The sequence below is a fragment of the Equus quagga genome, chromosome 12 (assembly GCF_021613505.1).
Source record: "Equus quagga isolate Etosha38 chromosome 12, UCLA_HA_Equagga_1.0, whole genome shotgun sequence".
Classification (NCBI taxonomy): Eukaryota; Metazoa; Chordata; class Mammalia; order Perissodactyla; family Equidae; genus Equus; species Equus quagga.
The window spans coordinates 67083073-67095110 of record NC_060278.1 but is presented as its reverse complement, the minus strand read 5'-3'; the positions used below and the strand labels follow the sequence as shown (position 1 = coordinate 67095110).

Below are 12038 nucleotides of genomic sequence, written 5' to 3'. Positions count from 1 at the left end.
TTTTCGGTGTGGCCACAGTGAAGTCACCCAGCTCCCATGGGCCCATATTTCTCTCTCCTATCTGCCAGATGATTATCATACTTTATCTTGTGTTTTACTGGAATTAGAATGTACATTTATAAGCTTTCTCTAATCTCTGAAAATAGTAATTTTATCTAAAAAACACAATGAGTGTGTTTGCGGTATTTTATTCTTTGTGAGCTCATTCTTTTCTGATGGCTCACAAGCTGTTTAATAACCTAGCCTAACAATTTTACAAGGGTTGCACATGACATTCCAAAATTCATCCTTAATCGTATTTGAAAACAAGGAAAATATTTTCTTGTCTTCAGCTCTGGGTGCATCTTTTATTATACATGATTTCTAAAGATATAGTTCTTGTGGTTCTGAGACCACTGTTGTAAATTTGTTCTACAACTTGACACATGTGGCCTTGAAGGCTAGACCTTACCTTCAAGGGCCAATTCTTCTTTTTCTTATAGTGTTCGCAGTGATTTGAGTTTTAATTCATCCTCTAAGACACTTTTCTGTCCCCTCCCATACGAAGAAGAGGGCGGACAACTGGGATGTGGGTTAACAGTGACGACCTTCTACCAGCACGGGGTGGAGTTCCTCTTTTAATCTTGATGCACTTATTTTATTTTATTATGTTTTTTATTGGTGAGGAAGATTGACCCTGAGCTAACATCTGTGCCAAACTTCCTCTACTTTTTTTGTATGTGGGATGCTGCCTCAGCATGGCTTGGTAAGCAGCGTGTAGCTCCATGCCCAGGAGCTGAACCCGCGAACCCCAAGCTGCCGAAGTGGAGCACACAAATTTAACCCGTGTGCCATCTGGCCAGCCCTTGATGCATGTATTTCAAATATGAACTCATCAGAGTCCACACTCGACACCTACACTGGCTTCCATGCCTCCCCTTTTTCTTTCTCAGACAAATAGTTTTAATTTTATAATAAAAAATCTCTCATTTCTTATTCCCTTTTACAGCCTCAATGCACCCATGGGGATATGCCATTTCTTTCTCTGAACTCTACTTTTCGAAATGTTTCCCAAGTGTCAGGGTACAGGTCTACTTGCATTTTCTCCCATTCTTATACAAACTCTAGTACAAACTCATTACTTTCTGCAACATTCAAAGTCACAAATCTAATCTTTTAAAATTGCTAAGGAATGGATCCAAAACCATAGTTCCCCTCGTTTGCTTCCTCTGTCTTCTGAGAGATGAGATTGTTTGCCAGCCAAGAATTTATCGCATGCTTGTTGCCTTTAGTAGAATGTACCTTGAAGCTAATACTGAGCTGTGTAAATTCCTATTATAACTATATTTTTCCTTTGGGCTTGTTTAGAAATGTGGATTAGAAAGCACTGTGCATGCCCTCCCATGTGGAGTATGACTCCATTCTGGCTGCTGCTCCTAAATCCAGCCCTCTCCCGTGCATTTTCCATTCTCAGGCAGTCAGGCTCCCACCCCGGAGTGTTTTACTTCTTTTCGGAGCTGCTGTTATCTGATATGTTTTTGCCTCTTTCCTTGAAGTACTTCAGTTCTAGGTCCTCATACACCTGATTCTCCAGGTGAAGACTGAGACTGCTAGAATCAGCTGTGACTGAGACCCCCCCGCCAGGAGGATGTGTCTTGCTTGACCACTCTGCTGACGGTAACCCTTCTTTTCTCTCCTTCTCACTTTTCTGTGAAACTATTCTCTCCTTTCCTCTGCCTCTCTATCTCTACCTCCTCTTCCCAAACCTACTCTTCAAATGTGATGCTCCAGAGAGTTCTGCCCTTGATCTTCTCATCACTCTTCGCACCCCAGCAAATCTTGCAGGTCCCACATTGAATTAGTCTACCCACTTTACGTAGGTATCCAGTCCATCCCGCTGCCACTGCCTTAGGTCTGGCCCTCACTATCTCTCAGAACTCCCTCTGGTGCCCCTTAAATGCCTTCATCACCTCCATTCACCCTGGCTATGTGTGTGTTGTCTCTCATACTCTGCCATATGGAAGCATCCGTGGTTCTCAATGTGATGTGCTCTGTCAAAGCTCAGTCCATGAGCAAATATTGTCCCCTCACTAGAATATCTTATTCATATTTCTATTCCTAATGGCTAGGACAGTGCCTGGCACATGGCAGGGACTGCAAATGTTGACAGATGCATAACTAGTTCTACATGGCAAAATAAACCACATGGTACCATCTGACTACTTTTCATACACTTTAAGTGTATGGAGACAAACGGAGGAAATTAAAGTTCTTCCCAAGAAAAAGAACCAAAGATCACACTAGAGAGGAAAGAAACAGGATTGTTACAGCTTTAGAGAGAGGGGTCATTTTCAAAACTGTGTAAATTGAGGAAAACTTAGCAATGATATTAAGAAGTCATGAGTCTAAGAGAGAAGCTCCAGTATTATCAAATACATCTGCTAATTGAAAATGAAACTAAATTTCACTAGTGAAAGAATGAGGTGCAAAATTACCTTCTCTTAGACAGCCCAGTTCTGTCCATTAAATGCTGATAGTTCCAGAGAGGAGAGATGGCAAATGCCACTGAGACTACTGTTCTATTGAAGTGGACGTTTATTTTAAAAAGCTACCATCTGTTTGATTTGGGGTGAACTCCTTCTAATGGGCACACTGCATATTGTGTGGCAGTTTTTTCCCTAAAAACAAGTTATCTGAGGAGGAGAATGAAAGCCCTAGCTGAAATGGTTTTGGAAACTTGTATCAGCTGACCAGGGTTTGATTTTGGAATCTTCAGTTGGCTTGGGAACTATAAACATAACATGTGGCAAGCTTCTCATTTACAACACTCTAGGCACAGGAAGGCCCTTCTATTGCCCACGAGGGACAGAGAAAGCAGATGGCAGGTGAGTGGGCCCTCATCACTCAGAAGAGCAGTGGCCACAGGACGAAGGCTCCACTTGACAGATTCGATTTAGCCCGCTGAGGAAGTTCCCAGAAAACCCAGGAGGGATAAAGGGGCTAAGCTGAAATGCTACTGAGGGTGCTTTCCAAGCACATTCCTACTGTGCTCCCTTTTTTTTGATCATGGAAGACAACGGTATTTTCAGTCTGCCATGTTCCTTCACCACTCAGTTCCAACTGCTTGATCATTTAGCCAAGGGTACCCCAAAAAAGAAATCCTTTGATATTGATTCTAAGCTGTTCAAAAAGATCCTAAAAAACGCAAATTCATTCCAACAATGCCCCTAGTCCTCAACCTAATAAGAAATGTTGCATTTCTTGAATATTACTGAACAAACTTGATATGGAACTGCCCCCATTGCTACATTTAGTTAAATATATAAAACTGAATCCCAGTTGACACTACTTTAAGGAAGTGAAGCATCAATCATTAGCTGGGGAGGGGATGGGAGAATAAGTACTGCAAAGCAATTCCACTGGCTCTTTCCTCTGTCATCAGGTTCAATGCTTGGCTATTTATGGTCAATACAGAAAAGCAAGTGCTCCCTCTCTAAAGGATTTCTAGAAGGTCTGAACTAAACAATATGTTCCCTGGTTCATAGAATAGTCATTCTGATATCTAGAAAGTGAGTGACATTTGGGTGAAATGAGCAGTTTGGGAATGTTGTACTTAACAATTGTAATCTAAATATTAGAAATAAAAAGGGAATATAGGATTGCCCTTATAAAATGGTCTGTGTTGATAAAGAAATTTCCCTTTCTTTGTCAGCACCCACTGCTATACCTAATATCTCAGGGAAACAGGTAATGGTAATTCTTTCTCAGATTTTTGGTCTCTTAAATGAACTGTGTCGTCTAGGGCCATGCACACAAGCTGCTTCATTTCTTAAAGGGTCTTGGTTCATAAGCCAATAAAGTTTTGCCAAGGGATACACTGTACGGCTTTAGGAAGGGAATCAAATCTACTAAATACCCAAAAACAGAGTTCCCCAATTCATACTGGGGGGTTTCGGGATGAGTTTCAGGTAGAACTTCACGGGTGTGTGAACTGAGCAGTTACACAGGGCCCTGTGCTTATAACGGGGCCTGCTTGCTTTAATGCTCTGCTGCTGCCATCTTGAAATTCTTAATAATTTATCTTTGATCTTGTGTTTTGCACTTGAAGTCTGGTGAGACAATGGAGCATGCAAATGGGCAGAGGAGATACATACAGTATGTGGTCTCCTGGTTCCTTGCCACCTGCCCCATTCACACACAGTCTTAGCAATGTCCCACAAGCACGGAATACCAGTGGACCCACAATGCCTGGGAGTTCAGAGAGACCCAGAGAACACACGAGAAGTGTGTTACCTCTATGATTGAGTAAGCGGGATGTTAACTATCACACTCCTTCTGAACCAGAACTTGCTTTAAGGCAGAAGGAAATCAATGGTGTCCCAGGAAATATGAATAACCAAGGAATCCTACATATCCCTAGTTGTGTTACTTCCCTGTATTAGCCAACAACTTACTCTGAAAAGGATGATATAGAAGGGAAGGAAAAAACAGGTGACCCACGGTTCCTTTTCTTGTCAGTCCTTCCTTACCTACATCAGTAAACTGAAGGTAGAATGTTGGTACAATATGTGAAGAGTAAAATAAAAATAGGTAAGTTAGCTTTGTTCGGTGTTTCCACTGTTCTGGTAAGAACAAAATATATCCACATATGAGTTATGACTATGAGCTGTGTAACTTTGCTGATTCCACATATGAGTTAAATGCTTTTATATTTGCATGTTAAACTGGCATCGCACAACATAAAGAAGAATGATAAAATTAATACTACTAAGTTTAATTTTTAATATTTCCTTACTTAAAATGACATTAAATAGCAAATAAAAAACACCATGACAAGTCAAGAGAAAAGCCGCAGAAGAATGGAAAAAGCTTTATATTTTAGCATCTTTGGAGGCACTTTTTCCTGCTTTTTGAACAAGGGTCTCCACATTTCCATTTCACACTGGGACCCACAGGTTATACAGTAGGCCCTGGTTTCAGGTGTAGCCAAAGTATTACTGATCTTTCCAGCGCTTGTAGGGGCTTGCAAGGGCTTGGGGTGGTGGTCCCCAGACTCCCTTCCCACCTGTTGTCCTGGCAACAGGCAGCCTTGATGCTGTACCAGAACTCTCAAGGTGGGCCCTGAGGTGAAAGGATTAGGGAAGCCAGGCTTCCTCGGGTATCACCCAGCAAACCATCTCTGCTGGAAGCTCGCGCTTGTGTCTGTCACAGGTACTCTGATGAACTTGACGATGCATAAAATCCTAAAAAACCCAATTTCAACACTTGAAAACACTCTGAGTCCTTGTACTTGCTATTGTGTTCTCTGCCTGGCATACTGCCTCTGCTCCCTGGGCACGGCTTCTCTCTCATTCCTCCAATCTCAGCCTACAAGCTATCTCTGCACAGAGGTCTTTCCTGACGTGGTATGACCCCCCTCTATCTAGTTGTTTGTCTTCTCTACGAAGCATGGGGCAAGAACCTCGTCTGCCTTGTTCCCTGTGTATCTCAAACCCCTAGCACTGGGCTTGGCAGATTGTACGTCCACACTGACTGTTGGTTTGGTAAATGAATAAATGGAAGGAGACGCTCATGATCAGGATGTGTTAGATTATTCAGTGTTTTTCAAAGTTCAAATCTAAGACTTATCTCAATGAAGCAGCGAGTTCCAGATATCAGCTTTGACACAAACTAGTTTAGACTTTTGCCAAAGTATGTGAGGACCAGGATGTTTTAAGAAATGTTAAGGGAGCAATTCATGGTTAAATACATATGTATTTAAAAATTTTTTAAATTAATATTTTTTTATCAGTTTTTTTTTTTTTTTAAAGATTGGCACCTCAGCTAACAACTGCCGCCAATCTTCTCTGCTTTATCTTCCCAAACCCCCGTACATAGTTGTATATCTTAGTTGCAGGTCCTTCTAGTTGTGGGATGTGGGATGCCGCCTCAATGTGGCCTGACCAGCAGTGCCATGTCCGTACCCAGGATCCAAACCCTGGGCCGCCGCAGCGGAGCGCACGAACTTAACCACTCGGCCACGGAGCCAGCCCCTAAATTAGTAATTATTAAAACTCTCTTTTTTCTTAGTTTTTCCACTTTTCATCTTATTATACCTTTGGTTTCTGATCTATTAGCCCTTTTGCAGGCAGAAATTAAAGAATAGAGTAGTTAATGCTTGCAAAGTTTTCCCCATTGATTACATCTGTATAAAAAATTTAGTATTTTTTTTTTTTAAAGATTTTATGTTACCTTTTTCTCCCCAAAGCCCCCGGTACATAGTTGTATATTTTTTAGATACGGGTCCTTCTAGTTGTGGCATGTGGGATGCCGCCTCAGCATGGCTTGATGAGCGGTGCCATGTCTGCGCCCGGGATCTGAACCAGCGAAACCCTGGGCCACTGCAGCAGAGTGTGCGAACTTAACCACGTGGCCAAGGGGCTGGACCTTTGTTTTTTGTTTTAATTTATCTGAATAGTATCAATTAAATCTTCTCAAGGTATAAGACAAAAGAAGAATATTTTAAGTTTTGATAATGATGAACATAATAGGTTTTGTTATTTTTTCTTTCCTAATTTCTATTCTAAGTTATCTTCCAAGATGTCAACCTGGCTATTTTATAAATTATTTTAGAATACAGCATTTACTAACCGCTTAGCATCAGTAGCTCTAGCTGGCATCCACATTAGTCCAATATGATTGCTTAAAAAGTTTTTAAAGTGATACTGAATCCAATCCTCTGAACTTTTAAAACCATTGTTTTTCCTAAACCTGATTATTCTGATGCCATATTAATTCTTATTTGAGAAAGCAGTGTCCAACAAAATAACAAAGCATGTGTTTCGTAATGAGAAGTTCGATAAGTGGAGAAGGTGACGTGACAAAAATCACAATGGACTTATATAAAACAGAATTTTCTTGTTTGCAAATGATTTTTCTTGCCTTGGTCCAACATACTTGACTGATGAGTGTCCAGCTCATCCTAGATGACATGCAAACTGACAAGCCAATCGCTAACTAGTTCTTTCTCATTTCTGCCAAGAACCTCTTTTTAACAGCATGTGAAATAAAAACTCCATGCTGAAGGCTGAATCGACACCAGCCCTGAGATTAAGTCTAGAGTGCTGTGGAAATCACTGCAAAGAATGCCATCTCCAAAACACGCACCACAAGCTTGGACAAAGCACGAGGGAGCACGCTGAAGGGAATAATGCTGCCTGGCCCCCGGGGAGGGACCAGATGGGACCTAATAGCTCTTTTCTACTACTAATTTCTATGATAATTCCAAGTTGCCACATGGCATATGTATTTTTTTTCAATCTAAAGACAGAATATCACTCAATGAAGTGACCAGGATTTTAATGAAAGGTATTTTTCATGAACTGTATCTATCCACACACGATATTTCTCACCCACTCATTACCTCCACCCCCCAGTAACACATCACTATGGTTAGGTTGGGAGAAGTATAGAGAGGTCAAGCACAGTATGTTTATAATCATTAGCAATACCAATTAGAAACAAAGAGATTCTAAAGTTTTATTCGGTAGTCAGATGTCTTTTGCAGAAATTTTATGAAGTCACCTTAACTTCTTTTCTTATAATCAGAAATCACGCCTGGATTTAAAGATTACAGCATGCCAGCTAATGTTTGGGAAAAAATTAAACGGAGTGAAATGTCTTCTGTTTTTAGAGATAACATCAGGAATTAGAGAAGGAGATATTAATGATTTGGGAAAATTACAAAAGAATTTCTAGCCACTCTTACGAGTTCAAATGCAACTTTCCCTGTCCTCCCCACCACATGCAATTTCTCCCTCCCCTCACCTCCGAGAACACTGTTTGTATTTCTCTGGTGGCACCTGCTACGTTCTTTGACTTACGAGAGTCATTTCACTTGCTGTCGGTTTCTGGTAGGCAGTCTGAGTGACCCTGTCACATTTTCCTCAGCATCCCACCTTATACCCACAACAGACTGTGACTAACAGGGATGGATGAAGGAAGAGACTGAACTTGGGGAAAAATACCCAAGTAGATATGAGCATCTTTTGATAGTCACAGCTTCTCAGCACAAACTTACGTGACTAGATTATGAAAATAAACTCTTACTAAGTTTGACGCAGCACAAAATTATTAATATAAATCGGAAAACAGTATGAAAATCACACTGTTATTTTCAATACAGATTGAAGAAAATTCTCTTTCTTCTTCAACCCAGTGGTGAACACTTACCTCTCATGAAAAACTGCCAGGAATCTGGATTCTGGGATGGTTAATAAGTTACACATTTAAAGCAAAAAGATACAAGCTCTGGTAGAGTGGGATGAGGCACTTCACAGCCCTGCTGGCGTTGATGCACGTGGCACATATAAGGCTTGGCAGTAGCTTCCCACTCACTATGGCTCCATCAAACAGAGGCCCAAAAAATGGAACCTGTTGATTCAAAACAGAAAAACACAATCTTCAAAAACCAGTAAAAGTCAAACCAAAGGCATAAGAACAGCTGATTGATGACTCAGACCTGTCATGACCACATAGGCTGTCACTCACAGAATAAATGCTGAACTTAATGGGACACAGGTCGAGGGCTTTCCAATCAAGCAAAACAGGATTGTTCCACAATGCTCCTCTACTACAAATTCTCCAGCAAAACATCTAACAACAAATTATCACTAGGTTACTGTTTTCTTTTCTTGTGTTGCCATTTACAGAAATGGTATTATTCTTCTAAGGGCCTACATTGCATGGATTAGGCACAATACACAGCTGTGCCTCACTGCACACCTCTAACCTTTCATCCTTTTGGAACCAGTTTTGGAATTGGCAATACTTCTGCATGGATCCTGATGCATATTAACTCTCAAAGGAGATGATGACTATTCCAGTTAACAACTATAAGGTCTTACAGTGCTCATTCTTAACCTTCTTTCTCTCTGCTTCTAAGATATTGCATTATCCTCATTTCCTTCTACTTCTTTAATAGAGACCTGAGTTTCCTTCAGTGGACCCACTTCTACCATGTGGGCAACCCACAAGGTTTTGTGCCTGTCTTTTTTGGATTTCTTTCTCTCTCTCACTTTTTTTTTCAATTAGAATCTCGTTGACTCCAGTCACTAATATGGAGATTGTCAACTCCATGAGGTCAAAGACTGGGTCTGCCTTGTAACTTATATTTATTCACTCTCTCATTTGCTTATTCATTTATTCAAAAAGGAATGTTTATTAGGTAACAGATACTGTTCTATTCACTGGGGATACAGCAGTAAATAATAGAAAAAATTCTTGATTTCATTGAGCTTAGGATTTATTAGAGGTTCCAGAGAATAAACAGTTTAAATACATAAAATATATGATATGTTGGGTAGTAAAAGCCAGCCCTGGTGGTCTAGTGGTTAAGACTCACTGCCCTGGCCCAGATTTGTTTCTTGGTCAGGGAGCCACATTACCCATCTGTCGGTTGTCATATTGTGGTGGCTGAAAGCTACCTGTGATGTTCCTGTGATGTTGAAAGCTATGCCACTGGTATTTCAAATACCAGCAGGGTTACCCATGGTGGACAGGTTTCAGTGGAGCTTTCAGACTATGACTAAGAAGAAGGACCTGCCCACCCACTTCTGAAAAAATTGGCCACGAAACCCCTATGAAAAGCAGTGCAGCATTGTCTGATATAGTGCCAGAAGGTGAGAGGATGGTGCAAAAAGACGGGGCAGGGTTCTGCTCTGCTGTCCACAGGGTCACTGGGAGTTGGAATCGACTCAACAGTGCTAATGACAACAAAGGTAGTAAAACTGCTAAGGTGAAAAATAAAGCGGGGAACAGCAATAGGACTCTTTTTGAGGGGCAAAGTTCTCTAATTTTAGATCACATGACCAGAGAGGGCTTCAAGGAGACGATGACATTTCAGTAAAGATTTGACAAAAGAGAAGGAATGAACCTCAAGCTATGAGGCCATCTGATGGAAGAGCATTCCAGGCAGAGGAACAGCAAATACAATGACCCTGTGGTGGAAGTGGAATTACTATGTTTAAGCAACAGCAAGGAAGCCACAGTGGCTGGAGCTGAGCGAGCAAGAGAAAGAATAGAAGGAAATAAAGTTGGACTGGTAATAAGAGGGGCCTTGCAGGAAGTTTTAAGGATTCTGGATTTCTGCTCAGAGTAAGAAGAAAGCCTTCTGGAGGGTTTAGGGAAGCAGGGAATAGGATCTAAACTACATTTAAAAATAAGTATTATTCTGGCTGCTGTGTTGGGAAAACTTCAAAGGGTAAGCATTATAGAGACCACTTAGGGAACTACTGAATAACCCAGGGGAGGGATGATGGTGGCTTGGATCAGAATGGAAACAGGAGAAATGGGGAGAGATTGGTTTCTGGATATACTCTGAAGGAAGAGCTGACAGGATTTGCCAAGGATTATTAACGTAGTAGGAGGAAAAGAGAGGTGTCAAGATGATGCCACGGTTTGTTGGCAATTGGAAGGTTGGAGCCACCTTTTCCTGAAATGGAGACGACTGAGAGAGAGGGTCATTAGCTCAATTTTAGCCATGCTAAGTTTGAGATGCCTGTTAGATATCCAGTGGAGATGCATGGAGGCAGCAGTGGATATGACAGGCTGGCAGTCAAGGGAGAGGCTCAGGTTAGAGATTTAAGAGTTAATCATTTATAGATGATGTTTACAGCCGTGAGGTTGGATGATTGAACAAGCATGAAAAGAGGTTCAAGGACTACATCCTGTGGCCCTCCAATGTTTAGAGGTTGGAAACATGAGAAAGAATTAGCAAAGAAGACTGAGAAGGAGTGACTGGAGATGGAGGAGACAAATTTCCAATGAGCAGCACCGTAATTGGCACACAGTTGGAATGCAAACACCTGTCAAATGAGTGAAATTAATTAATATTTTAAATAATTTAAATAAATTAATGAATGTGGGTCTCCAACCTAAGTCTTCTGACTTGTGTCAAAGACTATTTATTTGGAGAACATCTTTTCTGTGGTTGGCAGTGGGGGAGGGGCTTGGGATACAACGGTAAATGAAAGACTATCTTTGCCCATAGGAGCTGACACAGGAAAACTACAGACTAACATCCCTCAGAAAAGATGCAAAAATCCTTTACAAAGTTTTAGCAAATTAAATCCAGCAACATTTAAAAAAGACACTGTATCTTGACCAAGTGGTATTTCCCATAAAAAACCAAGGTTGGTTTAATATTCATAAATCCATCAAGGCAATTTATGACATTAACAGAATAAAGAAGAAAAATCATATGATCTTCTTAATAAATACATAACAAGCGCAGATAAAATTCAACTCTCATTCATGACAAAAAAAAAAAATCCTAGCAAACTGGGAATAGAAGGGAACTTCCTCAACTTGACGAAATCTTAGAGGAAAAAACTTATGGCAACATAATTAATGGTGAAATATTAAATGTTTTCTAAGCTCTAAAAAGGCAAGAATGTCTATGCTCACCTCTTCTATTCAATATTTTTGAAGGTTTTAGTCATTACAATAAAGAAAAATAAGAGAAAGAAAGGAAGTAAAAGGAAAGGAGCATATAGATTAAAAAGCAGTAGTTATTTTTATTCACAGATAACATGATTATGTACATGAAAAATCCAAAGGAATTTAACTAGAACTAGTAAATGAATTTTGAAAGGTCAAAAGATACAATATACCCTCCAAATCAATTGGATTTCTGAATATTAGCAACCAACAACTGAAAAATGACATTTAAAAATACTGCATCAAAACATCAAATACGTATAAATAAATCTGACAAAAGACATGCAAGACATTGTACTTAAAACTGCTAAACATTGCTGAGATAAATTAGACACAACCTAAATAAATGGAAATATGTACAATGTTCATGGATTGGAAGTTTCCACATTGTTAAGATGTCAAGTCTTCTGATATTGAGCTATAGATTTAGCACAAACCAAATCAAAATTCTAACAAGCTGTTTTTATAGATATGGACAAGCTGATTCTAAATTTATATGGAAATTAAATGACATAAATTAGCCAATGCAATAATAAGAAGGTTTAGATTACCTGATTTCAAGGCATACTATAAAACTATAA

General features: G+C 40.1%; 1 protein-coding gene across 4 annotated transcripts in view; it reads right to left on the bottom strand.

The window, feature by feature from the left end:
* Nucleotides 1-12038, bottom strand: part of RALGAPA2 (Ral GTPase activating protein catalytic subunit alpha 2) — a 323368-nt gene that overhangs the window by 73740 nt on the left and 237590 nt on the right. For all 4 annotated transcript variants that reach the window (XM_046679548.1, XM_046679547.1, XM_046679546.1 and 1 more), the window contains one exon: nucleotides 8264-8391. In XM_046679548.1, the coding sequence (XP_046535504.1) occupies nucleotides 8264-8391 (128 nt within the window). The remainder of the gene's footprint in view (nucleotides 1-8263; nucleotides 8392-12038) is intronic.